Raw genomic sequence first — 23,500 nt, 5'->3', positions numbered from 1 at the left:
GTGGTTCAGAGTAAAAAAAAATTGGTCGAAAGTTCAATTCACCAATTCTTGCATTCGCCCAGCACGTCAAGCCATTGAAACCGACGCGTCCCAATCAGATGACACGGCACAACCTGCTCGATCTTGCAGAGTCGGATTCAGACGATAGCCTCAGCTTAGGCGCCCGCGCGCCCAGAACCACAGACAAGATGCCCGCAGTAAAGAAATCCGCCAGGGGCCGCGCTGCCGCGAACCGAGTCACAAAGGCAGAGCCCAAGACCGCGACGCGTCGCGCCGATACAAAGAAGGCCAAGGCCGCGGAGGAAGGGATAGAGCGCCAAGCGCTCGCCGACAGGCCAACGAACCAGCAGAAAAAAGGCGTGAGAGGACGCCGGGCCAAGCAAGCTGCTGAAGAGCCAGATCAGGCTGAAGACGTCCTGGCGACGCCTCCTGGTAGCGATGAGCCCGTGCGCACGAAAGCCGGTCGCGGTCGCCCGAGGAAGGAGGCTGTGATTCCCGAATCAGTGCAGAAGAATGACCAGCCTGCAGCGAAGCGAGGGCGCAAGGCAGCCCAGGTCGAGGAGGCGGCGCCGCAACAGGAAAGCCCTGCTGAGGTTCCCGAGACCCAGTTCGAGGACGTGATGGATGTGGACCCTGAAGAGCAAGACCAGGTAGAAGATCTCCCGACGTTCTCACGCTTCAGTGCGCCGCCATCAGCCCGGCGAGCCAACTCATATCACGCTCCTCTCAGCGCTTCCAAACGGGCATCCAGCACTTCATCCCTGGAGAGCGATCCCTCCGTCAGGAGACGACTGGGCGAAATGACAAAGAAGTACGAGGCCTTGGAGCTCAAATATAGAGATTTGAAGAATGTGGCTGTGATGGAGGCCGAGAGGACCTTCGACCGGCTTAAGAAGACCACCGAGGAGAAGACACAGAGTATGTATAGCGGAGAGGGCAAGGCATTGAAACTGCAGGAAGAGAGAATCGCTGACACCTCTGCATGCAGCTGCCAACAAGCTCATCTCAAGTCTGAAGATCGATCTCGAGGCACAGAGGCGTCTTGCCAAGGAAGGCCAGAAGGCCCAACAGCAGCTGGAGGCCAGCGAGGCCAAGATTGACAGCCTGCAGGCCCAGATCGCAGAGATAACAAGTTCATGGGCTGAGTCCAAGACTGAAATCAAAGCACTCACGACGAAGCTCAATGCGGCGCGGGCGGCTGAGGCGACAGCAACTGCTCACGCGCAAGCCGCTGGAGTGCGGGTGCCTGGTAGCGCCATAAAGCCCGGCGCTATGGCCGCACGAGGGCTCGACGGTGCCCAGATCCAGGCGACACAGACAGCCAAGATGAAGGAGAATCTATACAGCGATCTGACGGGTCTGGTGGTAACCGGCATCAAGCGAGACGGGCCTGAGGATGTATACGATTGCATCCAGACGGGTAGGAACGGAAGTGAGTCTTTAACCCTTGAAACCCCTCGCGGCTACTTTCTTTGCGTGGGAGCTGTAATATGATACTGACAAAGCACCTTTTCAGCCCTGCACTTTAAGCTCGCCATCCCCAACGAGACCTCTGACGAGAACCTGGAAGAGGCCGAGTTTATGTACAAGCCACAGCTGGATGAACGCCGCGACAGCGAACTCATCGACATGTTGCCTGACTATCTGGTGGAGGAGATCACATTCCCAAGGCCACATGCTGCGAAGTTCTATTCTCGGGTTCTCAAGTCCTTGACGGAGAAGCTTGATTGAGCGAGAGGGCCAGTGTATCCTTTTTCCTTGGGGACGGCTGAGTGTTCTCTCTACTGCCATGAGCGAAGAGAGTTGTATATAAACTTGGTAATGTCCATTGGTCGCACGCACGGCGTAGGAGGGCAGAAGGAAGTAGAAGAGTCTTTGGTTTCCTTTTCTTGCATCTCCTAATGACACGAGGCATGTTTCTTATTACGCATTCCATCCAGTCACACCACATAAACTTCTCAAGAACGAATGTATGCGTGCAAACTATCAAGTCCATTTGACCACTAACAAAGTATATATGAATGCACTCGCCATGCAAAGGCAGATAGATAAGTTCCGATTGCCGCCGAACCAAGTCCCATCCCAAGGTATTCCCATCCACCCAAACTTCCTGTGTTTGTACATTCAAATCTCGTGAACTCATGTATATTCCGAATCCCCTCACCCATAAAGCTCGTCCGCCCGCTCATCCATCCGGGCTGTGAGACGAAGAAGATCGAGAAAGATGGAAAATGCAGAAAGAAACAAACCACATTGTCCCTAATCATCTCACCTCGGCTCGTGCGCATCGCTCCGCTTTCTCTCTCTCTCTTTCAGCGAGCACGACCGATACCAGGAGACCCTCTTCCCTCCTCTGCGATCTTACCACTGACATTCCTCCTCCCGAATGAGAAATACCTCTTAGCCGCTGCCGCGCCTCCCGCCGCGCCCAGGTCGCCAAAGTCGTTCCCGCTGGACACCTGCCTGTCACTCCCGACCATGACCGGCGGGGTGGCACTCTTGAGCTCGCCATAGGGCTTGGCGTAGAAGTCGCTCTCGGGCTGGATGCTGCTGTCACGGTCCCGCGGTGCCCACGTGTACCGCTTGGTAGGGCTGCGCCCCTTGAGACCGCCGTAGTTCCGCGGCTTCTTTTCGGCAACGTCATCATCAGCGCCTGCAGCTCCGGCTCCGGCGCCGCCGTTGCTCACGCGTCTGTCGTTCAGGTCAATCTCGCTCAGGGCGGACTTGTGGGTGAAGGGGGTATTGGGCCGCATGCGGGGCTTGGGCTTGCCAATGTCGCTATTGTTCTCGGTGCTCACGATGCTGGGCAGGGACGGGTTGGCTCGCAGGGGATTGGGGTGGTTCCGCGGCGAGGCGAGGTCGCCGTCATCGTCGGCCATCTCGTCCTTGCCGGGGTTCATGACGGAGTAGGCGGTGGCGGTCTCGTTCTCGTCCTCATAGTCAGACTCTGAGTCGGAGAGCTCATAGCGCCGGCGAATGGCCTCATAGCCCTGCACTTGTGTCTCGCTCTTAGCCTTCATGGCGCGGTTGCGCTCGTGCGTGCGGCCGAAGAGGGACTCGGTCATGTACCAGGACTCGGTGAACTTGGGCGGGCGTGGTGGAGATGAGCCTGTCTGTCCAGAGCTGGTGGACGGCTGTTGCTGTACGGCTGTTGTGCCAGTGCTGGGGCGAGACTGGTGGCCATAGCTTCGTGGGGAGGGCGGAGCTTGGCTAGAGGATCCTCGAGAGTGGGGCGGCTGCATGTCTGCCAGGTCCTGTGTTGGCACCTCGGCATATGATGCGCGCGAGGAGCGCCATGGGCTGCGTGGTGGAGGTGTGGGTGGGTTGCCAGATGCAGCCGTTGCAGGAGGGGGAGCGGACATGCGCTTGAGGTCTGCGGCAGTGACTGAGTTCCTAGGCGAGTGAGTTGGCGTGACCTGGTATTGCCGAGGAGGCAGATCAATAGATGCCGTGGAGCTGCGCGGGCTGGACCGTGTCGCGTAGAAGGGGACCGACGGAGGACGGTCGACATCTTCGTAGGGGAGCCCTGAGCGGCGGCGGTCCTCGAGGGGCGTCGACAGGCGACGGTCATGCTCTGTGCGGTAGGTGGCAGTCGTGGCGATAGACAGTTTCTTCTGGTGCCGGGAGGTGAGGTTGTCCTCGAGTGGGTTCATGTCTGGCGGCAGACGAGTGATCTGCCTGAACTTGAGGGCGAGCCAGAGTCCAATGCACAACGAGATGAGATGCAGGATTGCACCGCCAAAGAGGGAGTAGTACAGCGCCGGCAGGAAGTAATTCATCAGGCTCTCGTTCTTGAGAAGCGTGCCCCAGTGGTCACTAGAGCTGCGGACAGACAGACAGCCGTAGGTGTAGAGAGGCAGCACCGCGAGATCGGTGATGGCTGAGAACATCTGGTAGCTGGCAGATGAGGCTGGTGGCCTGGAACCCGCGGGACGTGCCAGATGCCAGATGCCATAGATGCAGTGGATCATGGTCACACCAGCCTGCAAATAGATGGTCAGTATCAGTCATGTTTTTTACTGCTCTGCCGTTCCACGTTGGTTCCGAATGCAATGAGGGATGAGCAAAAGACTGGATTGGATGAACTCACGGTAATTCTCTCGACCCAGGCGGTCAGGGCGCTGACATCGTCAATGACGATGAAGAGGAAGAGAATCCCCGCTGCTGCAACAAGCTGAAGCACACGGATGCAGAGCTGGGCGATCCTCAACCACTTGATCCACCATTTCGTCTTGGGGCCCAGTGCCTTGAACTGATTCCTCGTCTCAGGAACCACGTGTGAACTGTAAATAATATGGAGCACAGGTCAGAGATCAGGAATGCAGACCACCACATGGCGGAATTTTAGATTTGTGGGTAGCTGCAGAAGCTCTCGACACTTACTCTGGATGGCGATTGAACGAGACCAGGGGTCCTTCTTGCTTGGGCTTTGGAGGCTTATAGTCGTAACTGGCACGGGTCACTGCTTTTGGGTCAAAAGGACGCGAGGGAAAACGACTATCCTCGTCGTATCTCGCGGCCGAGTACATATACGGCTGGTGTTGTGCGCCCATGGTGTACCGGGAAATATTGCTGCCGTCCCAGGAGGGAAAGAAGAAGAAAAAGATTGACTGGAATGCCAGACAACGAGAGAAAGAGACAAGGACACAGAAGAGGGAAGGAAGACTGGAGAGCAAAAAGAAATCAAGGTCGTCATTGCAGTTTTGGGGTTATACCAAGCACAGTACAAGACAAAGCCCCAACGTCCAAGGCATATTCCTGGGGGCTGGTAAACCAGGATCGGGGTGGGCTGGGACCCATAGTTGGCATAGCAACCCGACCACTTATACGCCTTATACACAGTGCAACCCCTGTTAGCCAGGGACCGGCCCGCGCTGTGGGGATTGGTCAATGAACCCCGCCAGTACAGTACATTAAACAAGCAGATGGCTCACCTCACAATTTTGGTACTACTGTATAGTATACTTTAATTGTCCACCTCATATCTTTGATTATGTATGAGGCAGAGTAGGTGCTGTATTCTGGGTTGATGCCTCAAGACAATGGCACATGTGCAAGTTTTCCAAGCATAGGGTTGGCAGAAGAGTAGCACAAGCATACTTACTGTGTATACTTCTTGTGCCAAATGCTGACGGGATCTTCCAAGTACTGTATCCGAAAGAAGTGGTTTTTCGGGTTTTTCTCTTCTTCCTGCCTTGGCTTCTTGAATCTCAATGTCCTAGTCAATCTAACACTATCTGCCCACCAACGTTGTCCAACCTCCAAGACATACAACGTGATGCTCTTGACAAGTACAAAGACACCTTCCAATGTCATGATACAATAATGTCTCTCCATATTCCCAGTCCCACTGCTGCTGGTCTTACAGCTAGTTGTGCCAGGCTGTTGAGTCACAGTCGAAGACCTACTTCTCACCTCCTACGATGCTCATATTCGACGACGACTGCCTCATCTCGACATGACCGGCCCTTCCGAATGGCCGTTGTCGGTTCTGGTCCTGCGGGCTTCTATACATCCTACCGTGTCATGTCTCTCATCGAGGGTGCCAAGGTCGACATGTACGAGGCTTTGCCTGTGCCGTTTGGGCTCGTCAGATTCGGCGTTGCGCCTGATCATCCAGAGGTCAAGGTGGGTAGGATTCTTTCAAATCCCAATTGCTGCTACCCATCTCATAGTAAGAACAGACCGTCATGAAACTGACAAGGCGAGAAAAAGTAGAACTGCGGGGACAAATTCACAGAGGTCGCCTCATCCCCCAACTTCACCTTCATCGGCAACGTCGCGGTCGGTCACCCCCCTAGCCACCCAGGCGGCCAGTCCGTCCCCTTGGGCTCTCTCCTCCGAAACTACGACGCCGTCCTCTTCGCCTACGGCGCCTCCAAGGACCGCAACCTCGGCATTCCCGGCGAAGGTTCCCTGCGGCGCATCTATTCTGCCCGCGAGTTCGTGGGCTGGTACAACGGCCTGCCCGAGTTTGCCGGCCTCAACCCAGACCTCTCGCAAGAGTCCGCCGTCATCATCGGCCAGGGTAACGTAGCGCTCGACGTCGTTCGCATCCTGCTCGAGGATGTCGATAAGCTGCGGCGGACCGACATGGCCGGGTACGCACTCGAGGCGCTGGCGGCCAGCCGTGTGAGGAGAGTCAGCGTCATTGGGAGGCGGGCACCCATGCAGGCTGCCTTTACCATCAAGGAGCTGCGGGAGATGATGAACCTGCCGGGCGTGGGGTTCAGGTCCGTGGAGAGAGCGCTTGTGCCGGATGACCTCAAGAGCCTGCCTCGGGCGCGAAGGCGGCTGATGGAGGTTCTCGTCAAGGGCTCTGGGACGCCTCTCGAGGGAGCACCCAAGTCTTGGGATCTAGGGTTTTGCCTGTCGCCCACTGCGTTCCACCCTCACGCCTCAGACCCTTCCGCTGTTGGTGCCACTTCCTTTCAGCACAATGTCCTAACCGATCTATACGACGCGAGTGCCAGCGTCCAGGGCACCGAGGGGGAACCAGAGGTCATAGACTCGCCGCTGGTGTTCAGGTCGATTGGTTACAAATCCGAGCCCATACGCGAGTTCAAAGACGTAGGGGTTGCTTTCGACGAAAGAAAGGGTGTCGTCGCGAACGATGGGGTCTACGGCCGCGTGATACCCTTCAACAAAGACACAGCCCACTTCCCTGGATTATACTGTGCCGGGTGGGTGAAGCGTGGCCCCACAGGCGTGATCGCTAGCACGATGGAGGATGCATTTACGACGGCGGCGGCTATTGCTGCGGATTGGAAGGCGGGTGCAGCGTTCCTGTCCGACAGCACGACTGCTGCACCTGCTAATGGCTGGGTGGCAGGGAGCGCTGGGTGGGAGGGAGTGAGGAGTGAAAATGGTCAGGATCTGGCGTATGGTGCTGTGGGCTGGGAGGGCTGGTTGGCCATTGACAGAGCTGAGAGGGAGAAAGGCAGACAGAAGGGCAAAGAGAGGGAGAAATTCACCACTATCGAAGACATGCTGCCTTTGTCTATATCCACGGCAAACTCATAGAGCAACCAGCAGCAGCATCAGAGGCATTGGTAGTAGATTGTCTGTTTCTCTGCTGCTCGCGCGAGAATTACCATTGGAATGCTGTATCCGGTATCTTCAAATATACATAATCTATAAAATATATAAATCTATTTCTTTAGCTTCTCCGTCAGCTCAGGGACCTTCTCAAAAAGATCTCCCACCAAGCCAACATCCGCTACTTGAAAAATGGGCGCATCAGCATCCTTATTGATCGCCGCGATAACCTTGCTGTCCTTCATACCCGCCAAGTGTTGGATAGCCCCAGAAATGCCCACGGCCATATACAGCTGTGGCGCAACCACCTTGCCCGTCTGTCCAACCTGCAAGCTGTTGTCCGCATACCCACTGTCAACAGCCGCACGTGACGCACCAATCGCCGCACCAAGCGTGTCCGCCAGTGGCTGCATGACCTTGTCGAACTCCTCCTTTGACTTCAAACCCCGTCCACCAGACACAACTTTGCCGGCCGTCGCCAGGTCAGGCCTGTCAGACTTGGCCAGGTCCTCAGACACCCACTCGGTCTGGGACTCGACCTTGGGGTCTACGCCATCCTCCACAGCCGCAGAGCCCTTCCCAAGCTCGGCAGGCGCGAACGCCGTGCCGCGGATGGTGATGATCTTGATGGGGTCCGAGGATTCGACAGTGGCGATCGCGTTGCCGGCGTAGATGGGGCGCACGAAGGTATTCTCGCTCTCGACGGCCGTGATATCGGAGATCTGCTGGGAGTCGAGCAGTGCGGCGACGCGGGGCATCAAGTTCTTGCCGAATGCAGTATGTCCTGCGATGACGTGCGTGTAGCCGCCTTTCTTGATGTTCTCGACCAGGAGGGGGGCGAAGTTCTCTGCCAGACCCTGTGCACACACACGAGAGTCAGCATTGTATATGTGCATGCCTCCAATTGCACTTGAGAATCTTACCTTGTCGTAGGCGCCGCTGTCCACAGCTATGATCTTCTCGACGCCCTCTGCCGTCGCTGCCTCCTCTGCTACCGGCTTGATGCTGCTCCCAGCCACGAAGCCATGTACTGAGCCACCAATCTTCTGAGCTGCCGCGATGGCGCTCAGCGATCCATGGTTGAGCTTCCCTTCCCTCTGCTCGAGAATTGCGAGAGTCGAGGCAAGCCGCCGAAGTGCTGCGGGGCTCAAGAATGCCGACGGGCTTGTGGTGGTCGTTGCCTGAGCGATTTGCCGCCGCAGCTGGTGCGGTATGACTCTCCGTGCTGTGCAGAGCATCCTGGGAAGCGCTGTGGTTGCTTTCTCTTTTCCGAAGGATGTCGAGAGGGGAGAGAGAAAGAGAAGGCACAAGCCACGGGCCAAGAGCACTTCATGAAGTCGCCCTCGGCTATTCAAGGCCCTCCGTGACCGGGAGCCAAGTGCGCGCGGACTAAAGCTAGTACACTTTTGGATGAACCAAGCAGGGTTAGGGTCTACCCGCTGCAGGATGGAAGCCTGAGGCTGCAACAGTTTTCAGGAAGGAGCAGCAATACACGCGCCCCCGGTCGATTTTCCTTCAACGCGACAACTTGACATGGTCTTCTGCGACTGCACCCAGATCCATCCCCCACGTCGATATTCATCACCAACAAACCGTGTTTCTGCTCCCTGCCTAATTGCAGGTGTACTCTGGTCAGGAAAAGCTCATACTTCCTGACAGTCTCCTCGATTATTGAGTTACTCCACCTGCAATTGCAGTGTGCAGCTTGTCGCAACCTGTTTCCTACCTCAGTTCTCTTTCAACCTTTCCATCGTCAAGGCCCAAGTTGCAGTTTGGATCAAAGCCAGGCTATCCATCATCGAAATGGAGGAAGAGAATGTCAACTATGGCACCCCTGCCAATGGTGCATCTCCTGGAAGCAATCCAATTCTTGCCCAACCGCCTCTGGCTGATGTGAATTCTGGTGAAGGTACGTGCACTAAGATTCCTGGTGCAGCACCACCATTTGCCCATGCATCTTTCATGTGTCCCCAATGTCCAGACCTAGCACCCAAGTACTCACCCTTACAACACCCCTGTTAGATGTACAAATGGGTGAGGGCTCTTCCAATGAGCCAGCCATCAAACAAGACAGCACAACCCCTGCGCCCGGTGCCTCCTCAGACAACCCTCTCGATGCGCCCGACGGCCCAGCCCCCGAAAACGCGGCCGCGCAGGATGAGGAGATGGCCGATGTGGATGGCGAGTCCAAGACGGACCAGGCCATTGATGGTGATGCCTCGGGCGAGGGCGACAGCGGCAAGAGCAAGGAGGCTATCGAGAACGCCGCCCGCCAACACTTAATCTCCCAGACGCACTCCATCGTCCTGCCGAGCTACAGCACCTGGTTCGACATGAACATCGTTCATCCCACCGAGCGAAAGGCCCTTCCCGAGTTCTTCAACCAGCGGAACCGGAGCAAGACACCTGCCGTGTACAAGGACTACCGCGACTTCATGATTAACACGTACAGGCTGAACCCTGCCGAGTACCTGACCGTTACAGCTTGCAGGCGGAATCTTGCTGGCGATGTGTGTGCTATTATGAGAGTCCACTCGTTCCTCGAGCAGTGGGGCCTGATCAACTACCAGGTACGGCACAAGCCGTCGCACCGCACGAATGCTTGCAACCAGTCACTGACGTATTCTTCTTTTTCAGGTTGATCCCGACCACCGGCCGGCGCCTGTTGGCCCGCCCTTCACAGGTCACTTTAAGATCATCTGTGACACCCCCCGAGGTCTCCAACCATGGCAGCCAGCAACAGACCCAATCCTCACCGACGGCAAGGCGCACGCTGACACGGATGCCAAGGCCAAAGCCGGCACAGTGCCCAAGAGCGAGTTGAATCTGGAGCTGGCACGCAACATATACGAGGCCGGTGCCAAGGGTGCCAAGCTCAACAAGACTGAGAACAAGACGAACGGCGATACTCCTACGACTAATGGCATCTCAAGCACGTCGGTCGAAGAGCTCACAAAGGCGCCCATCGCCAAGGTTCATTGCCAGACCTGTGGAATCGATTGTACCAGGATCTACTACCACAACACATACGTCGACCCTGCTTCGAACAACAAGAAGAGCTTCGACATCTGCCCGAGTTGTTTCGTGGATGGCCGGTTCCCCTCGAACCAGCCAAACAGCAACTTCACGAGGATGGAGAACCCCACCTACTCTGCTACCCTGGACCGAGACGCGCCGTGGACCGATGCGGAGCTGCTGCGCTTGTTGGAGGGCCTCGAGAGATTCGATGACAACTGGGTCGAAATTGCGGACCACGTCGGCACACGGACGAAGGAAGAGTGTGTTCTTCAGTTCCTGCAGCTCGATATCGAGGACAAGTACCTCGAGGCGGAGAACCCCGTGGGCATTTCAATGCTTGGAACCGCGGGTGGTCAGCTACCTTTCAGCCAAGCTGACAATCCAGTCATGACTGTTGTGGCCTTCCTCGCCAGTCTTGCGGATCCTGCCAGCGCGGCCGTGGCCGCTGGCAAGTCTGCAGAGGAGTTGCGGCAGCAGCTGCGGGGCAAGCTCGAATCGAGCGGTGCTATCGAAGCTCAGTCTAACGGAAAGGGCAAGGGCAAGGAGACAGAGGGCAACGAGTCGATGGAGATCGACATCCGCCAGGAGACTACCACGACAACCACCACTACCACCAAGACGACAACGACCGCCTTGGCGAACATCCCCTTGGCCACGATAGGAGCTCGTGCCGACGCATTGGCCTCGCACGAGGAACGGGAGATGACGCGTCTTGTGTCGGCTGCTGTAAACATCACCCTGCAGAAGATGGAGCAGAAGATGAAGTACTTCAATGAGATGGAGGCTCTCCTGCAAGAAGAGCGCCGAGAGCTGGAGCGTGCCCGACAACAGCTTTTCCTGGATCGCCTGGCGTTCAAGAAGCGAGTGCGACGGGTTCAGGACGAGCTGAAGACGGCGGCCGCGATGGGTGGCGAGCAAGGCGCCAGGCTGGGCCAGGATGTTGTGATGGACGGTGACCGACTGAACCTGCAGGCAGCGCCCGTGATGGGTGGCTTGCAGCCCCTAAGCAGTGGCGGTCCCGTCAAGAGCTACGAGGCGTAGGATAACTCTCGCTCAATGACTGAGCTGCTAGGCTCAACCCTAACGCAGCAACCTCGGACTTGGAGGTATCAGCACCCGCATAATGAAAACGACTTCGAGGCTGCACCCCACATACTTTACCAGTTGCATCCAGAAACGTCTTCTCACGACGGAGATGCTCGCCTACGTGGTGGCCACCAAGTGCGGGCCGAGGAAAAGCCAAGTCACGGGCACCAGCGCCCGGCTGGATACATACGGCTTCACTTCCACAGCAGTCCTGGCCGACAAACACCCGGCTAACACCGGCCGTCAAGACTCAAAGCCATTGTATGGCGGACAATCTTCAGGAGGCTCAACCAGTGGATCAGTCAACGATGGCCAGCTCAACAGCAGAGGTCGATGGCATGGTGACCAAGGCGATACCAGTAAAGCCATGCTCAGTGCGGAATGTGCCATTTCTTGTTCTTTTTTCCCTTTTTCTTCTCTCTTTAATTTAATTAGAAAGGGGTGATCCGTCTTTCTTTCCACCCTTCACGCTCGATAGGGAGTGTTTTGTCTTGGTGTGGGAATCGGCGTCATAACGGGTTGGCGAGGTAAAGGAACTGGATTTGTTGTTTGACGTGGGAAATATTCTGTACGAAAAGGTTCTTCTGATTTGTTTCATCTTTAGTGGATATGCAGAGGGCTGTGTGCCACAACCTCTAATGCGATGATTCTGTCAACGCGTGAAATTCCTGACGAGATTCGATGAATGTCTTTTTGGGTGTATGGGGATCGGAGCTATGTTTTTTGTGGTGAGTTAAAGCTCGTATCTAATCGTCCTCCTCATTACCTTCGGTCTTGCTGATGGCTGCTGTCATGCTAGACGCTCGGGCTGTCAAGAGACACATCTTGAACGTGTACCCGGCAGCTGATGATTTGTAAGGTCCTAATGTCCAGGTCGACATTCAGGGCTGACAATTCCGAGGGTTGGACATCGTTCGACGAAGCTGTCCCAGGCCCACCGCCCTCAAGCAGCTCTGACATTGTGCATCCCGCAACGTCTGCTCTCCCTACCAAGGCGTACACAGGGCTCGGCGCCCCGTCGTCCGTCGTCTTGATCTGCCGCATGACGAGTGCAGCGGAACAACCCCAAAATTGAACAAGCACGTCGCCCACTTTTGCTGTTGGTGGGACAAGAGCGATGAGGTGCCCCGTCCCAAGGCAGAAGATCGGGTCTGCCAGCTGCTCCCTGCTGCCGTCTTGTGGTTCTCCCTCCTCCTGCTGGGGCTTCTGCGCAGTGCCGTTCAGATCAGGCTTGGGCGCCTGGCTGGCTGGCCACGCAAGGATCCGCTCGTTGTATGACATCTGTTGGATTCTCCTTAGATCAGAGGGGCCATAGGATTCTACCTGGGCCATGAACTCCTCGTTCACATGCCGGAGGAGCTCAAGGTCGGATGGCTTGCTGTAGTGCGCCTCGAATGCGTCTTTCCAATCTTGTCTTGCTGTGTGGGATCCCATGACGGCCCCGTAGGATGGTCTGAGATGGAGGATCGTGCCGCTGGAGAATCCCTCGGCCCGTATCGAACAAGGATGATGGTGGACTTGCTAGACAAATGCCTTTGTTGGTGTTTTGCTCGTATTACGATCTCGCCACTTCCTGCGTGGTGCGATGTCCATTTACTTACCTTGCTAGTAGTGATGCCGTCCATCTCCTCCTCAAACTTCCGGCCGAAAGCTTTCTGAATAACTGCAGCTGTTCTCACGATACTACGTCTGACCGCACGTGAATCATCATCCTCGCTGTATCGCTCACCGCGTTCAAGAACCAGCTTGATCATGTCAAGCCAGATCTCAAAAAGCGGCTTGGCATAGTTCACCTCGAAAGGCACCCTCTCGCGGCCGCCAGAAGACTTGGAGACGACATGATTCTCGAGCCCGTTCGTCACACCCCCTCTCGCTGCGGACCAAGGGCGAATGTCATGTGCCAGACTCAAAAGACCGTACACCTTGTCCCTTATCTGGGTGCATTCCTGGTTGCCAAAGCGGTCGACGAGATCCTCGAGCGTGACGAGCTTGAACCTGGCCTCCCTTGCCCGCAGCAAGAGCGACATGGCCTCAAAGCGTGCGTCATCTTGGTCAGTGCGGTGATGGAAGGTGTTGCTGCCACCGGGCAGGCTCCCTCTCTCCTTCACTCGGGCCTGGAGGACTTTGGACTGGCACAGGTCCTCGTAGCTCCAGACTCTAGACTCGTACACAAAGAGCAGCACCCGCGGGAGACAGAGCTCCTGGACGACCCACATCCGCCTCCAGTACCTGCTCTCAGCAATTCTGGCCATGGTATCCGAGTCAGGCTTGCGGGACCAAGCATTGTTGTTGCTATCCTTTCTGTCCCGATACTGGTGCTGATCTGATGATGATGATAGCGAGGCAGCCAAGTGCCTCGTCTCACCCAGTGCCCAGTCCATCCCCATGGCCCGAAACAAGTCACCCCCCATCTCAGGAAGAGCCCTGGTCCCGAGCCAGGTCACGACTTTCTGCGCCCGCTTGTAGATGAAGGACATGAGAGAGACTTGGGCGTTTCGCTCTTGGATGTTGGACTGGTCGATGCAGACGGCGTCGACCCAGATGTTAAAGGGATGCTCCGAGGAGCGCAGGTAGAGGAGGGCCATGTATAGATTGCGCTGTATCTGGTATGGTACGCCGTTTACTGTGATATTAGTGCTGACGCCATCGCCGAGCGTGTCTGGGAGCAGCCATTCATTGTCTGGGTATGGTGTTTCCCAGGTATATGAAAGAGCCACATATCTAGGCTTGGAGGCGAAGGTACAGGCTGTGAGACGGCACACAAGTTGATCCAAGAAGCGGCCTGGTTCCAAAGTGAGAATCCGGATCGAGTCCGCATCGTGTTGTAGCTCTGGGTATCGAAACGCTGAGTCTCGGGTCATTTTGAATGTTATAGACGGGATTTCATTAATTCGGGGCAAGGTTGATATGTTATCAATTGTCATCACTCAAGTGCTAACCTGGATGAATAGATGTAAGGGAGGGCATTTCAGCTGGGGTGTGATGGTATCTTCTATTCTGTCAACTTTCAGCACTTTCAGCTATTTGGTAACACATACCAACGTACATGCACATGCGACGTCTTTTGCCTGCATGCATAAGTACTTACTTAGTAAGTAGAATTTCCCCACCTTCTGGCCATGATCAGCATTGTAACCTCGTCTCGAGAGACCGTCTGTCTATTTGAGAAGCTCGATAGAACGTCGTTGAGCCACTGTATTGTGGAAAAGGGAACTCGTGGCAAGCAACTTTTTAATCGGACATCATTTACGGCTTGATTTATCTATGCTTATACCCGGTAGTTGAAAAAGAAAAAAAAAAAAAATGGAATGGAAAAAAAGAAGAAGAAAAGTTTACTCTAGAAGTAGGCTTTTGGTGCTCCAGCCAGTCTTCGATCATCCATTATGTCTTTTTGTGTGTGTTTCACTGACAACGGGGAACAGCAGCCCCAAAGAGTAGTTCCAGTTTCACCGATTTAGATTTTCAAAAATCCTCTCTATCTTTGAAGTCAGACGGACTTGATTCATGCCGATCACTGCAAAACTGCTCCCACCTCATCCATGGGAGTCACTATGATCCCATAAAGTTGTCTTTCCGCTCCTGCCGGCTCGATATGTGTTCCTGGCGGCAAGTGAATATTCGGAAAGGACTGCAAGATTCTAATAACCGCGTAGCTGGCCTCCATCAAGGCAAAATCCTCTTCAGGGGATAATCAGCGAACTTGCAAGCAAGCGGATGTAAACACAAATCACTCAGACTTACTTCCGAGACATGTCCTGGGCCCAGCGTTGAAGTCTATGAAGCCAGACCCTAGATTTTTCCTCATGAGCTCGCCATCAGCCCATCTGTCGGGCCGGTACACCTTGGCATCCGCTCCGTAGATGGACTCGAGGCGGTGCAGATGGTAGGCTGACCAGCCGATGCCTGTGCCCTTGAGCAAAAGCACAGGAGCTTGGCCATCACTGCCTCCTCCGCGGGGGAGGATGGTGTTTTTGTTTGCGAAGCGTACGTTGAGTGTTAGGGTCGGATAAAGCCTCAGTGCTGCAGGATGTAAGCGAAAAGGGAGCAAAAAAATTACAAGGTACAAAGTTTGGCATGGGTATAATAACGTACTCTCGTTGAGACAGCATCGTAGGAAAGGTAATTTCTGGATCTGCTCACGACTGAGAATTTCTTCCTTGTCCAGGTGAGAGATTTCGTTTCTGAGCTTGTCCAGGATCGCTGGGTTTCGCAAGAGGTGGAACCTGGGGTTGTATGAGCGATGGTGACTGCTGAAGAATCGACGGAACGATGATTTGGAAATATTAAATGAGAGGTCCTCCGACTCACAACGTCCAACAGAGAAGCGAGGCTGTGGAGTCACGCCCAGCCAGGAGGATATGCAACAGCTGATCTCTGACAAGGTCCGCATCGCCCATTTCCTTCCACAGGTCAACAATGAACGGATATTTCGCCGCGGCCTTCTCCTCTCCAACCTCGTCCATGTACGCCAGGGCCTTCTTGGAAAAGAACGAGGCCCATTCTTTTACCACCTTGCAGGATTCTGCGAACTTTCTTGACCTGTACAGCGGTGCCAGGCCGGCCAGCCTAAGTCGGATGGAGACACCCATCGAGGCAAAGTCGAAGTTCTCGGTCAGGGCGTTGCGCTCCTTTGTGGGCATGCTACTCTGTGGTTCGCCAAACAGTAGAGCTGCCGTGTTGTCGAGGGTATAGTCAAAAAAGAACGGCCGCAGATCGATCACGCCATTCTCTGAGGCACGGGATGCGTCACTCATGCCTGAGATGAGTTTGTTCACGTGAGGTACAAAGACTTTCAGTGTTTGCCTCTGGACACGGATGAACTGTTGTTGAATGATGCTCCGCGACCGTTGCCATCTTATCAGTCGTAATGTTAGTTTTTGTTCTCTTTTCAGAAAAGTAAGATGAAACCCAAACTTCTTCCAGACATGCTTCACCGCTGGAAGAATTCCTCAATAAGTAATGAGGGAAAACAGGGCCATCTCCCAGAAATGCTTACGCTGGGCCATCCTGTCCAAAAATACCTTCTCCAAGAAGTGGCATGACCGCGTCGCGACGGATCCCAAGAGAATAGTCCTTGAATCGAGTGGTAAGGACCGTCTTGAGGTTTTCCGGGTCTGTTGTGAGATACCCAGTCACTCCAAAAGCCCCCAGTCGAGCTGTGGGGGCAACATTAAAAGCTTCTGTGACGGTTTCCATGAAATGGCCGGTGAAGAGGGCGTCGCATTGCCGCTTGACGAGGTCCATGGCCAGGGGCCACTTGTATGGAACCGTGGCGAGGACTGGCTTGCAGTTGTACTGCTCGGCGAGAGCCTTCTCGAGCTGTGGGACGTTTTGTCAGTCATGTTTGATAGATGAATGGGAGTCAATAATCGAGGGGCCCTGAACCTTTCTGGCCCTCCTCCTGCGCACGTATGCATATGAAAAGGCGCTGACCAACAGGAAGAGTGCAATATTTTTGAGACTGAGCGGTATGGCGAAGCTCAAGGCGTCTCGACCCCCGCCCCAAGATGAAGACATTGTAGAAGAAGATGAGAATCAATAGTAAATAAAACAGTTGGAGTGTAGTCTCTACTATCATCTCATACTAAATATATATATATATATATTTTCCTTGGCAAAGAAGAAGAATGATTCCCTTCCCCGCGTGTTATTGTGATAGCAAAAAGCTATCGACGTCTAAAAATGTTCCCAAGCAGTCGTTACTGTATAATGGCTGGCTCTTGATAAACCAAACGTCCTGAATAAGGCTCGGTTCAACCCCCAGTGTAACCACACCTTTCCTCTTCCCATGCAACCCCATGCCAAAACGGCTGGTCGAACCTCTTCTGGCGTTTGGCCGAGCACACCCCTTGTTTGTTCGTGTTATGTCGATCGATACCTTCTTTTTCCCCCCCCCCCTCTGCGCTTCACCCTACGTAGCCTACTTTGTTTTCCAGCTGCCAGCCTGTTCTGGCCAACCAAGGACTGTTGTGCGGCACCATTCCTGGGGCAGCGCCTATCGAACATCGCAATGATTTTCCCGTTGTGTCTACTAGCAAATGTCATTCAGGCGATGGGTGGCAGGTGGGAGAGACAACCCTTCTTTGGGGATTTGTAATTCTGAAGGTGCAGATTCCTTCGTGCAGGTCTGCAGCACTGTCCCTTTTGGCTGATACGTCGACGGGCTGCGTACCAGTGCTACCGTCAAGCGCTCGACTCCATAGCTCGGAACATCAAGACAAGATGGCAAGTAATTGTTACCTACGCGAGCGATAGCTGATGCTCTCGAAGTCAGGATCAGTTACGAAAACCACCAGTCAGATTGACTATACCAAGATATGGTTTCTCAACTTCCTTGTTATAATTATAGCCTGGGTTTAGATCTGGCCGCTCAACCAACCCCAGTGCCAGCATTATCCTCCTTATCATTTCTGCTATGCCCGGAATGTACGAGGCACTTGACTTAGACCTAGGGACGGCAAACCTACTGAGGAACCTAGAGAGGGCTAGAATACCAATCGAGGAGTTGGCAGGAGGCTCCAGACCCGATTCCGAGGTCACCAACCTCCTCGAGCTGATCAAAGACCTCCACGCCGTCACCGACTCGCTCGACGAACTGGCGACAAGAGAGCGCCGCAATCTGTCCGCGCCCATCAGGTCTCTCTCGTCAGGCGATCGCCTCCATCTCAAGGCTGTGTCCCGCAGCACGTCGGTGATTGTACAGGAAAGCGTCGGAGACTTGGACCTTCTCAAAGCCTGCTGTGAGAATCTTCTGCATGCCCGTAATGGCGCAGGTTACATGACGGACGGCACGCGTCTCAAGAACTAAGCTTGGTATGCGACGATACACCCAGCTCTGCAGCTTCGTACCGAGGTCCTGCGGATCCTGTACAATGCGATCGATCTGCTGCAGAAGAAGGACGATGTGGAGGAGGACGGTAATTTGTCTTTTGAGGCGCGAGGCGTGGCGTCTACGCTTCACTACAGAATACAGTCGGTTCAGTCCAGGATAGGCGACAATGTCGAAGTAAGCAGGCTGGAATCAATTCCTCCCAAGAAAACGAGACACAAATAAGAAGAATGAAATAACCAGGTCTTGTAACTTTAGGTGCGCAATGCAGTCTCGGCTGCGACCCAAGTGACTCTCCTCGTCCCGGCCACCACTATCAACCAGCATCTCCTCTTACCAAGATCCATCAGAGGATGCTACACCGGACGAGAAAAGGAAATGTCCATCCTCAAAGCATCCATCGCAGACACATCCCTTCCCGGCCAGAAGCGCTTCGTCATCTACGGCCTCGCTGGGTCCGGAAAGACAGAACTGGCTGTCAAGTACGCCGAGGACAACCTTCAGCTGTACTGGGGCGTGTTCTTCGTCGACGCGAGCTCCCGGAAGAACGCAGCGGCGAGCTTCGCCGAGATTGCAAAACGAGGAGGGTTCGAGGCCAACGAGGGCGCGGGCAAGAACTGGCTGACCACGGTCACGGCGCCGTGGCTGCTTCTGGTGGACAATGCCGACGATGACGAGGTTCCGCTGGGCGATCTCTTCCCGGTAGGCCCCAAGGGGACGATCCTGATCACCTCACGGAACCCTGCCCACAGGTCTGAGGGGACTGCGGGCCAGAGATCCCTTGAGCTCCGCCCGATGGAAGAAGAGGAAGCCAACGAGCTCATCCTCAGGGCGGCAGAGGAGCCGAGCCCATGGCCCAAGAGCATCACGGACATGGCCCGTTCCATCTGCAGAGCACTGGGCTTCTTGCCCCTGGCTCTCGTCCAGGCTGGAAAGGCCATCCTGGCCGAGCTCTGTTCATGGTCCAACTTCATCCCTTACTACGAGCGCCAGCTGGCCAGCGTCCGTCGGGGCCGGCATCAGAGACAGCACTCGAGGCATCGAATGCTCCAGACGGACGACGATGACAGGCTGAACGTGTTTGTGACCTATGAGATCCTCTATGGGAGCCTCGTTGCATCTCAAGACGAAAGGTTCCAGGATGCCGTCGAGTTGCTGCAGGTCTTCTCCTATCTCCATTTTCAAAACATCCCGCTGGAACTGTTTGTCAACGCTGCCATCGATCCGCTGAGGGAGGCAAGGGAAGACCAGAGGATGGCGCAAGAAGAGGCAGAGCTGGTGAAGAAGCTGGACGGCGTGAAGCAGCCGGGCTGGTCGCTGTGGTTCCGTGAGCAGGTTCTCCAGCTCGTGGCCCGCCTCGACAGGCCGCCCATCCTGTCAGCCCTCAAGAACCTAGACGGCCTGAGCGAGGCGCACCTGGAAGAGGAAGTGCGTGACCGGCTGGGACGGGCGCTCTCTGTGCTCATCTCCAGGTCACTCATCATGAAACAATCCCGAGAGGGCGGCCTGTACTGCATGCACCCTCTCGTGCACCAGTGGGTTAGAGAACGGCCCGACACGGCGACGTGGCAACAGGCGCTCTGGTGTGAGATTGCCACGACGACGCTGGCGCGAGGCATTCTTCTCCCGCCACACGGCGACACGGAGGCGAAGAGGGCGGCGAGGCGAGGTCTGCTTCCTCACATCAACGAGGTTATCAAGCACCGGCGGAGGATCTTGGAGAAGTTGAAGGAGAACCGGCCTTGGCGGGCGCAGTGGATATGGCCTATCCGCCGCGACTCGGGCTTCGACAGGCACGAGGCGCAACGTGCCGCACGGTACAGCCGAGTGTTCTTTGAGTGTGGCCATTTCAACGAGGCCCTGGACCTGCAGTCCAAGGTCCGCGACTTTGCTATCAGGTCGTTTGGCGAGGCACACCGCATCTCCATCATGGCCACCCTCCTCCAGGTCGCCACGCTCCGGGACCTGACCAGATGGGACGACGGCACACGGCTGCAGCGCGGCGCCTATAAGGTCTGCGTCGAGTCGTTGGGCCAGAACCACCCGCTGACGCTCAAAGTCACCGACCTGTTAGCCCTGACCCTGTGCTGGAAGGGCAGGCTGGGCGAGGCAAAGAAACTCCAGGCCATCGCCGTCGAGGGCATGAGGCGAGTCTATGGGGCAGACCATGAAAACACGCTCAAGGCCGTCAACATCCAGGGCCGGATCTATGCGCGCCTCATGGAGTTTGAGCGGGCCGCAGAGCTACACCTGTCGGCCTGGAAAGGGCTGAGAGAGAAGCTCGGCGAGACACACGTCGAGACGTTGGTCTGTCTGGAAGACCTTTCCATCGTGCGGATGTGGCTTGCGGGGGATGACCTGGACGAGTGCCACGACAGGATGGCCTTTGTGGTCAAGCACCGAGAGAGGATCTTCGGCCGGGAGCAGCCCTACACGCTGGGCGCCAAGCTCAACCTCTGCCAGGCGAAGCTGGCGATAGGACAGGCACAAAAGGCCACAGAGATCCTGGAGGAGATCATCCCCATCGCGGAAAACAACCCCGTGCTCGGACCCGAACATCTCGCAGTGGTGTCAGCAAAGATGCACTATGCCAGAGCCCTGACGCTCCTCGGTCGTTTCCCAGAGGCAGAGAAGGTCTTTGCTCTCGTCGTCGACAAGCCTCAGTACCGGAAGGCGACCGATGAAGACGGCGAGCACCCGGACCGGTTGGGTGCCCAGTGGTTCCTGGCTGACTGTCTGACACGCCAGGGAAAGTTGCAACAGGCCGTGGACCTCTGCAGAGAGACCATGCAATCGCTGCAGGAGATCGGCGGCAATGGGCTGGGAATGCAACATAGATTCGCTGGCATCGTGCGCAACGAGATTGCTCGACTGGAGAGGGAGATTCGAGAGGCCGAGGGGTCTGTGGGTGAAGGGCGACAGAATAACGTACAAGACCGGAGTGGTTATGGCCAGCCACAGGTCTTTTCTCCATTTACTGGTGATGGCCAACTGATTTCTGGACTCTGAATATCTTCTGTCGCTTTAGTTACTTAGCCATCCTGTCATCACAAAATAGTGAGACCTGTGAACAAGCCCAGGATGTCTTCGAGGGAGGTCTCAATAAGAAACAACCTTACGAATAACTTCAGTCTTACATGATGCAGCTCCTGGAATCTGGTACTTAATACTGACCAAACATGCTTTGCCATGCACCTGATTATACACATGATATTCTTTTTCAAGAACAAACGTTTTGCGAAGTGTAGGAGTGATATTAACAACATGGCAATCTCTCGAACGCTCAGATGCTGACTAGCAGATGATACCAAGCTCGAACGGGTAAAAAGTGCCAACGAATTCGAGGAGAGTTGCTCTACTTGACAGAGTATAGCAAATATAAGAAATTGCTATAGTACTGGTTGATGTCTTCACACCTGCAGTCATGCAGTGAGTGGGAGGGTGAGCAGGGGGCCACTCGCAGCCCACCAAGGCCGCCCTAGGCACAGCCTGCTTCAGGCTGTGCATGCCTTCAACGGTCACTCGTCTTCTAGCCCCGCTCTCGTGCCACTGAATCTTTCCCTTTCCCACCTGTACTCTTCCTCGTGAATCTTGACCACTCTCTCATCCCCGAAGCCCAACCTGCTGAATCCATCATGTCGTCCGGCTCTACTTACGACGATGCTGCAGCGGGAAACTACCAAGACCTCCCGCAGGGCAACTTCATCCGCTGCCTGGTGCTCTCACCCGGCAGCGGCAGCGATCCCCTCGCCTGTGAGCTGCAGACCGTCGACCTAGATAAGCAACCAGATTTCGAGGCCATCTCGTATGTCTGGGGCAGCGACGTGAAGAGCGAAACGATTTCCTGCAACGGCAGGACAACCTATATCACAGCAAATCTGTCTGCCGCCCTGAAACGAGTACGATACGCATCCGAGCCACGTTCATTATGGGCTGACTCGATTTGTATCGACCAGAAGAATGACAAGGAGAAAAGCCATCAGGTTGCCCTGATGGGCAAGATTTATTCTTGCTCACGAAGGACTTTGATTCATATCATCGGCAACGATAATGGCCATGCAGCATCAGTTCAGAGTTTGGTATCATTGCTGGATAAATCCATCAATCATGAGCTCAACAAGATCGATCCGGAGAATGGTGAAACCGTCGATTTCCCGCCGGCGACTATGAAAAATTATCTAAGAAATGCTTGCGAGATAGACTATGTATCTCTTCTCCTCGCCCAGCCATGGTTTCATCGGGGCTGGGTTATCCAAGAGGCAGTGCTAGCCAAAGACGCAGTGTTGCTCTGGGGTCTCAAGACAGAGATCAGCTATCACACCTTGATCCGCTGTGCCAACTGGTTGGGATTACGATGCTTCGATATCTTCACGCATGCACCAATACTGCATACAACATTGCATCTGACCAAATTCGGGAAAGAGGCATTAGGTTTCGGAAGAGGGGAAGAGTCTCCCTTTTTGCAAACCCTTCATCTCGCTCGCAGCGCGGAACTCAGAGATCCTATCGATAGGGTCTACGCCTTCCTATCTCTAGCTGCGATGACAACTGTGACTAGCAAGGTCTCGGCTTCGGACTTGATTCTGCAGCCAGATTATACAAAATCAGCAGAAGCAGCATACACAGAACTGACACGTCGGTACCTCGAGGAAGGAGATTTGAGAGCATTGCAATACGTCCAGCATACCGAAGAAACACTTGCCGACAAGAAAACCCCAACTTGGGTTATTCGTTGGGATGTCCTACAAAACACCAGCCTCGATCCATATCGCTTTCCAAGTCTTCTTGGCCGTCCCCATACTCGCACAGATGTCGGAACCCATGCGGGACCAGCGATTCACCAAGATGTTCTCGGTATCAGAGGTATCTTGTTCGATCGTATTACGCAAACTTTGGAGCCGATGACTGATTCAGTTAACCTGAAAGACACTGGTTCCTACTGGCGGTCCTTGAGCGAGTCTGATTATGCCTCGGCTTATCCACCCGAGAAATTGCCTCTGGCCTTGTTGGCAACTCTTGTACGAGGTATAATTATGGAAGACATGTGGAGATCAGTCAAGGAAAGGGAGAAGAAGCTCTTCAAGTGGTGGAAAGAGTCTGAAGAGCTGTCAAGCCGACTTTCCAAGGACACCCAAGACGTTGACCAAATGCTTGGGGGCATTCTTTTGAATCTGGTCTCGACGATTCAACGTGCGATCTCAACATATGCAAGTGGCCGAAGAATCATATGCACAGAGAAAGGCTATCTGGGCAATGCTCCCTTGCTAGCACAGGAAGGTGACTTGTGCTGCATTCTCTTCGGGGCTACTACACCATTCATCCTGCGTGAAGTACATGAAGAAAAGAATTCAGGGCAGCGACGGTTTCTTCTTGTGGGAGACGCATGGATAGCAGGTAAGCAATGGCCCCTAGATGGATTTGGTAGGTCTCCCATGTTTGGTGCGGAGGAAAGCAAGGAGTGGGTTGACTGGGATATCGAGGAGCAAACGATCTATATAACCTGAGCTGAATAGAGATTCTCTTCGGAGT

At 54.8% G+C, this 23,500-nt stretch overlaps 8 protein-coding genes across 8 annotated transcripts; 4 read left to right on the top strand and 4 right to left on the bottom strand.

The window, feature by feature from the left end:
* Positions 1-98: 98 nt before the first annotated feature.
* On the top strand, positions 99-1,731 carry M406DRAFT_254839 (uncharacterized protein; the record flags this gene model as incomplete). Its single annotated transcript, XM_040916989.1, has 4 exons — positions 99-667; positions 731-918; positions 989-1,432; positions 1,517-1,731. The coding sequence occupies 4 exons, from the start codon at positions 99-101 to the stop codon at positions 1,729-1,731; spliced, it is 1,416 nt and encodes a 471-aa protein (XP_040779131.1).
* Positions 1,732-1,974: 243 nt separating this feature from the next.
* On the bottom strand, positions 1,975-4,589 carry M406DRAFT_80319 (uncharacterized protein). Its single transcript, XM_040926002.1, has 4 exons — positions 4,384-4,589; positions 4,091-4,283; positions 3,267-3,983; positions 1,975-3,113 (listed from the first exon to the last, which is right to left on the bottom strand). Exons 1-4 carry the CDS (start codon positions 4,551-4,553, stop codon positions 2,313-2,315), a joined length of 1,881 nt encoding a protein of 626 aa, XP_040778790.1. The 5' UTR covers positions 4,554-4,589; the 3' UTR covers positions 1,975-2,312.
* A 2,146-nt stretch (positions 4,590-6,735) lies between these two features.
* On the bottom strand, positions 6,736-8,299 carry M406DRAFT_355725 (electron transfer flavo protein, alpha subunit). The gene is made up of 2 exons (XM_040923236.1): positions 7,962-8,299; positions 6,736-7,895 (listed from the first exon to the last, which is right to left on the bottom strand). Exons 1-2 carry the CDS (start codon positions 8,274-8,276, stop codon positions 7,152-7,154), a joined length of 1,059 nt encoding a protein of 352 aa, XP_040778789.1. The 5' UTR covers positions 8,277-8,299; the 3' UTR covers positions 6,736-7,151.
* A 542-nt stretch (positions 8,300-8,841) lies between these two features.
* M406DRAFT_39485 (uncharacterized protein) lies at positions 8,842-11,097 on the top strand (the record flags this gene model as incomplete). The annotated part of the gene is made up of 4 exons (XM_040924104.1): positions 8,842-8,947; positions 9,061-9,129; positions 9,172-9,608; positions 9,676-11,097. The coding sequence occupies 4 exons, from the start codon at positions 8,842-8,844 to the stop codon at positions 11,095-11,097; spliced, it is 2,034 nt and encodes a 677-aa protein (XP_040778788.1).
* A 1,976-nt stretch (positions 11,098-13,073) lies between these two features.
* M406DRAFT_253470 (HET-domain-containing protein) lies at positions 13,074-14,003 on the bottom strand (the record flags this gene model as incomplete). Its single annotated transcript, XM_040916901.1, has 1 exon — positions 13,074-14,003. A coding segment is annotated over one exon (930 nt), but the record flags the coding sequence as incomplete, so codon positions are not given.
* Positions 14,004-14,653: 650 nt separating this feature from the next.
* On the bottom strand, positions 14,654-16,401 carry M406DRAFT_252459 (n-alkane-inducible cytochrome P450; the record flags this gene model as incomplete). The annotated part of the gene is made up of 5 exons (XM_040916846.1): positions 14,654-14,820; positions 14,884-15,162; positions 15,235-15,365; positions 15,451-15,996; positions 16,139-16,401. Coding segments are annotated over 5 exons (1,386 nt in total), but the record flags the coding sequence as incomplete, so codon positions are not given.
* A 1,165-nt stretch (positions 16,402-17,566) lies between these two features.
* Positions 17,567-21,138, top strand: M406DRAFT_328878 (uncharacterized protein; the record flags this gene model as incomplete). The annotated part of the gene is made up of 4 exons (XM_040920373.1): positions 17,567-17,882; positions 17,976-18,148; positions 18,230-20,875; positions 21,103-21,138. The coding sequence occupies 4 exons, from the start codon at positions 17,567-17,569 to the stop codon at positions 21,136-21,138; spliced, it is 3,171 nt and encodes a 1,056-aa protein (XP_040778785.1).
* Positions 21,139-21,606: 468 nt separating this feature from the next.
* Positions 21,607-22,254, top strand: M406DRAFT_254209 (HET-domain-containing protein; the record flags this gene model as incomplete). Its single annotated transcript, XM_040916947.1, has 2 exons — positions 21,607-22,108; positions 22,172-22,254. Coding segments are annotated over 2 exons (585 nt in total), but the record flags the coding sequence as incomplete, so codon positions are not given.
* Positions 22,255-23,500: the final 1,246 nt, after the last annotated feature.

This window comes from Cryphonectria parasitica (genome assembly GCF_011745365.1).
Source record: "Cryphonectria parasitica EP155 unplaced genomic scaffold M406scaffold_3, whole genome shotgun sequence".
Taxonomy (NCBI): domain Eukaryota; kingdom Fungi; phylum Ascomycota; class Sordariomycetes; order Diaporthales; family Cryphonectriaceae; genus Cryphonectria; species Cryphonectria parasitica.
Note: the sequence above shows the minus strand (reverse complement) of the source record. Positions and strands in the feature narration are given on the sequence as shown.